The sequence below is a fragment of the Camellia sinensis genome, chromosome 7 (assembly GCF_055761805.1).
Source record: "Camellia sinensis isolate YWXY chromosome 7, ASM5576180v1, whole genome shotgun sequence".
Taxonomy (NCBI): Eukaryota; Viridiplantae; Streptophyta; class Magnoliopsida; order Ericales; family Theaceae; genus Camellia; species Camellia sinensis.
The window spans coordinates 16366797-16372768 of record NC_138967.1 but is presented as its reverse complement, the minus strand read 5'-3'; the positions used below and the strand labels follow the sequence as shown (position 1 = coordinate 16372768).

General features: G+C 33.8%; 1 protein-coding gene across 1 annotated transcript; it reads right to left on the bottom strand.

The window, feature by feature from the left end:
* Positions 1 to 3476: 3476 nt before the first annotated feature.
* LOC145795630 (uncharacterized) lies at positions 3477 to 4375 on the bottom strand. Its single transcript, XM_082880471.1, has 2 exons — positions 4367 to 4375; positions 3477 to 4259 (listed from the first exon to the last, which is right to left on the bottom strand). The coding sequence occupies exons 1-2, from the start codon at positions 4373 to 4375 to the stop codon at positions 3477 to 3479; spliced, it is 792 nt and encodes a 263-aa protein (XP_082736597.1).
* Positions 4376 to 5972: the final 1597 nt, after the last annotated feature.

Sequence of the window (5972 nt, the reverse complement as noted above, 5' to 3'; positions counted from 1 at the left end):
TGTAACTTCCCTCCATCAGGGAAATTGTAACGTCCCATGAAACCATCATATGGGATAGTGAACAGACGTTAGTTACCCATTAACCATTAAACTAATTAAATATGTATAATAAATATAAATAAATACCATTAAACTAATTAAATATATATAATAAATATAAATAAATATGGGTCACTTTATGGATATTCTTACATTCTCCCACTTGGCACATATAACACACGTTGTTGACTGTCGGGTAACTAACAAACTGATTATGGCCATAAAAATACTCAAACCTTAGAGTTATAACACACAAATCATGGCAATTATACTCTATCAATAGAGTATTTCCTTCCATGTATTACATTATATCACACTCTCAACTTTATGTGGTGTCATGCTTTATGAATAACTTCTAATAAGTCATTCTGGGTCAAATGATCCCTATGGATCAATAGTCACAATGGACTGCATAGCATCACAAATACTCTAGGTGCACAAAATGATGTTTTTCACTAATAATAATCAAAATGTCATGACAACTAGAAAAACTATTGAGCGAACCAATCAATCTCATGCCCTCAACATGGGATGCACCAAATCAATCCCATCTCAAGACAGTCAACATGCTTGTAAGTAAGCATGTAGTCCTTGGTTCCCTTTAAGTACCTCACGATTTTCTTTGTAGCCTTCCAATGTTCCATTCCTGGATTGCTTTGGTATCTTCCAAGCATCCCAACTGCAAATGCAATGTCAAGTCGTGTACAAACCAGAGCATGCATTAAACTGCCTACGGCAAACGCATAGGGAATGCTAATCATTTGTTCCTTTTCCAAATCATTCTTCGGACATTGACTTACACTGAATTTGTCACCCTTCAAAATGGGCGCTGCATTAGGAGTGCAATCACTCATCTTGAATTTCTCCAAACCTCTTTCAATGTAGGCTTTATGAGACAGTCCTAATGTCCTTTTGGACCTATGTCTGTGAATCTATATGCCAATGACATAAAAAGCTTCACCCATATCCTTCATTTCAAAATTTTGAGAAAGAAATTGTTTAGTATCATGCAACAATCCCAAATCATTAGATGCAAGTAAAATGTCATCCACATATAGAACTAGAAAAATGTATTTTCTCTCACTAACCTTAAGGTATACACAGTTATTCACAACATTCTCCGTCAAACCATATGAAGTAATAACATTGTGGAACTTTAAATACCACTGTCGGGAAGTTTGTTTTAGTCCATATATGGATTGCTTGAGCTTGCAAACTAAGTGACTATCTTTATCAGAACAAAAACCTTCAGGTTATTTCATGTATACTTCTTCCTGAAGATCCCCATTTAAAATGTCATTTTGACATCCATTTGATGTAACTCTAAATCAAAAGGAGCTACTAATGCCATGATAATTCGAAATGAATCTTTCTTAGAAACCAGAGAGAATGTGTTATGATAATCGATGTCTTCTCTTTGAGTAAAACCCTTGGCTACAAGTCTGGCCTTATATCGTTCGACATTACCATTTGAGTCTTTCTTGGTCATATTGACCCATTTACAACCAACAGCTTTAACTCCTTCAGGCAATTCAACAATTTCTCAAATTTGATTCTTAGCCATAGATTCCAACTCTTCCTTCATGGCATCATACCATAATTTAGAATCATCCCTATTCATGGCATTGGAAAACGAAATAGGATCATCTTTAGGTCCGATATCAAAATCAGACTCCATTAAGTATACAAAATAATCACCAGAAATTGCTGACTTTCTAGCTGGTGAGGATTTTTTTAATTCTGTAGCCTCAATTGGGACTTGAGCTACAGGCTCTATGTTGACTTGTTCCTCTTGTAGTGGAAGTTCTTGAATTTGTTGATTTTCAAGACTATCGAGTTGATTATCTTGAAGGACAACCAATTCACCTTTATTGATGTGTGTTGTACCTTTGATCCCGTGATTCCTTCCACTCTATTTTTTGAGGGTAACTCCCACTAGGGTCAACCTCCTCAATAAACTTAGCATTTATGGCTTCAACAATTCTAAGTGAATTTGAAGGACAATAAAATCTGTAACCCTTCAAGTTTTCCGCATAGCTTATGAAAAAACCACTAACTGTTCTGGTGTCCAATTTCTTTAAATGTGGGTTATACACCCTCACTTCAACTGGACAACCACAAACGTGTAAGTGTCTTAAACTTGACTTCCATACTTTCCATAACTCAAATGGTGTTTTGGGAACAACCTTGGATGGAACCTTGTTTAAGATATAAACAGCGGTTTTCAAAGCTTCACTCCACAAATTTGTAGACACATTAGAATAACTAAGCATGCTCCTTATCATATCCATAAGTGTTCGGTTCCTTCTTTCAGCAACACCGTTTTGTTGTGGTGTGCCAGGCATTGAATGCTGTGCAATAATGCCTTCATCCTTAAGGAACTTAGCAAATGGACCTGGTAGTTGTCCTAATTCTATGTACCTCCCAGAATATTCTCCACCCCTGTCTGGCCTCAAAATTTTAATTTTCTTTTATGTTTGTTTCTCTACCTCTGCTTTATAAACTTTAAAGACATCAAGTGTCTCGGCCTTATCAAACAAGAGGTAGAGATACATGTATTGTGTAAATTCATCAATAAATGAGATAAAATATCTCTGACCATTCAGACAAGGTGGAGTAAATGGTCCACAAATATCAATGTGTATGATTCCAAGAATTTCTTCACTTCTTTTGGCACATTTACTGGTCTTGTTGGTCTGCTTTCCCTTTATGCAGTCCGCACAAATACCAAAGTTGGTAAAATTAAGAGTCGGAAGGACTTCATCATTAACCAACCTCTTTATTCTCTCAATGGAGATATGTCCCAATCTCCTATGCAAAAGAATAGATGAGGACTCATCAACAATATTACGCTTAATGCCAATATTAACATGCAAGGTTAAAGGATTTTGTTCAAAAACAAGATCCAAATTTAATTTGTGCAAACCATTAATTAAAGTACCAAATACTACAAAAACAGAGTCTTTAAACAAACTAAAATTTGCACCAACAAACTTAAATTCAAATCCAAACGATGCTAGTCTGCAAACAGAAACTAAATTTTTTGAAAAAGATGGAATGTGAAAATTGTTTTCAAGATCTAGAACAAAGCCATTCTTTAAAACAAGTCTGAAAGTTCCAACAACTTCGACGTGCAAACGCATCCCGTTGCCCGAATAGATGCCTTGTTCACTTCCCGTCGGTTTCTTTAGGCTGAGGAAGCCTTGCTTGGCATTAGCAATATGAATTGTAGAACCCAAATTAATCCACCAATCATATTGATGAGTATTAACAAAATTAGATTCATAACACACAAGAGATATGAGATTACCTTTCTTCACAAGCCATTTCTTATACTTGGGGTAATCTTTCTTCATGTGACCCTTTTCCTTGCAGAAGAAGCATGCATCCTTATTGCCATGATTTTTAAATGGCATTTTACCAAGCTTCTTCCATTTCTAATCACCTTTGCCCTTTTTCCATTGCCCTCCTTTATGTGTTGTTAAATGAGCTCTTTTCACTTTTCCATGCTTCAATCTCTCCTCCTCTTGAACACACATGGTCAAAAGTTCATTGATAGACCATTTTTCCTTCTGTGTGTTGTAAGAAATTTGGAATGCTCCATATTCCACAGGAAGAGAATTGAGTATGAAATTGACAAGGAATGACTCAGAAATCTCAATCTCTAAGTACTTAAGATGAGCTGCAATGTCTCTCATTTCCATAATGGGCTCACGCACACTTCTAGAATTGTTATGCTTCATTCCTGATAGTTTGTTCATTAGGGTGCTTGTCAATGCTTTGTTAGAACTAACAAATTGCTCTTCAATAGCCCTCATGTAGTTCTTGACCTTATCAGATGGTGGGATTGAGCCCCTAATGCTCTGGCTGATATGTGACTTTATGAGCATTAGGCTTAAGCGATTAGATCGCTTCCACTTATTGTAAGCACTCTTTTCTGCAGTGGAACTCTCATTCGTTGGTTCAGGAGGTTCAGCCACACGGAGTGCCAAATCGAGGTCCATGCACCCTAATGTTAGAAGGATTTTGTCCTTCCAGTCCGAAAAATTATCACCGTTCAAGAATGGAATACGAGAAGACTCATTAGACAGTACAGAGGTAGAAATCACTGCAATTACCAAGACCATTATTAATGCTTTAAAACAATAACTATAATCTGAATCAACCAATATCAAATTCAGTAACAAATCTAAACCTTCCTGTGGATAAAGGTCACTAAACTGTATTAGATTTGCTATTACTTTATAATAAGACTAATGGGTTCTGAAATATTTAAGGAAAAGAAAACTCATACATATGGGTTTAGAGTGTTCAATCCCTTTAATACCCAATCCATTATCTTATTCCAATTAAATTTCATAAATAATTACTTTCCTGTGGGACCAAGAAATTATTTATAAAACATAGTTGCAATGTAAAAATGCCAAATTAATTTTTAACTTTATGTGATCAAAATACTGAGGACCATATCTTTATGTCTTAAGATGTTGTGGCTACTCTTAAAATAGAATAAAATTTTTAAATATGGCATAATTTATTAATGAGAGCAAATCCTTATAATCACAATAAATACATAATCTTTTGATGCACATAATGTATAATACATACAATCAGAGTAATATCACATGAAAAATCCCAAAACCAAACACGTGTAATTCAACCTTATACTAGATTTTGCTTAAAAATTAGACCAAAATAAATTCCATAAGCCCAACACATAGTGTATACATGCTCTTGTTTCACATGAATTTTCAATGCATAAATAATTACCTTAATGCATGTAATACAATATTACATTATTTTAGATAACATGCCAATGAATCTCAAAAATTATAAAAAATAAAGGAACATGTTATGATTCATTGTATGAAATTCAATTGAATTTGCTTACTATTTAAATATGTAATTATAATAAACAAAACATCTTTAACAGCATGTTAAAATTTCTTTATGAAAATTCTAGAAATGAATTCAAGTCTTTTGTGCCTTTTAAAATAAACCAAAAAATCCAAATGAAACATGATAATTTCTAGAATTTATACAAAATAAGAGGACGCCAATTTTTTTTTTTTTTTTAATTAAGCAGCAAGATATGCTTTATACCCATATAGATATTAACCAATCTAAATGCCCCAAACCATTACACACTTGCAGAATCAATTTTGAACAATAGAATTAAAATAAACAAGTTTCATGAATTCGTAATGCTGAGAATAATAATTGAAAATAATTTTGGTTCTCTGATTCCTTATGCCACAGTAGTGTGCTAGTGATCAGGCCATTACATTATATGGATAGCATAAACGAAAACAATATAAAACATGATCTAACAAGATTTGGCCACCATAAATTACAGTAATGCTGAACAACAAACAGAAGGAGGCTCTGGTACTAATTGTGAGAATTAAAATAATATTAATTCAGAAAGAAGAATACCTTCTGCCATGATGCTCAAGCCTTTGAATCTTTATCATTGAATGATCAAATCTTGAATATATAAACAAAACACACTCACTGAACACTTTTACAGAACCATGTGAGAAAAGTGGAAGGAAGAGAGTTTCAAGCCTATTCTATTCACAAAACCACGTCTGTGTTTGATGGCTTTCACAGTGAAATAAGAGTATGCATGCACTATGTGTTGGGCTTATGGAATTTATTTTGGTCCAATTTTTAAGCAAAATCTAGTATAAGGTTGAATTACATGTGTTTGGTCTTGGGATTTTTCGTGTGATATTACTCTGATTGTATGTATTAAACATTATGTGCATTGATAGATTATGTATTTGTTGTGACTCTAAGGATTTGCTCTCATTAATAAATTATACCATATTTAAAAATTTTATTCTATTTTAAGAGTAGCCATAGCATCTTAAGACATAAAGATATGGTCCTCAGTATTTTGATCACATAAAGTTAAAAATTCATTTGGC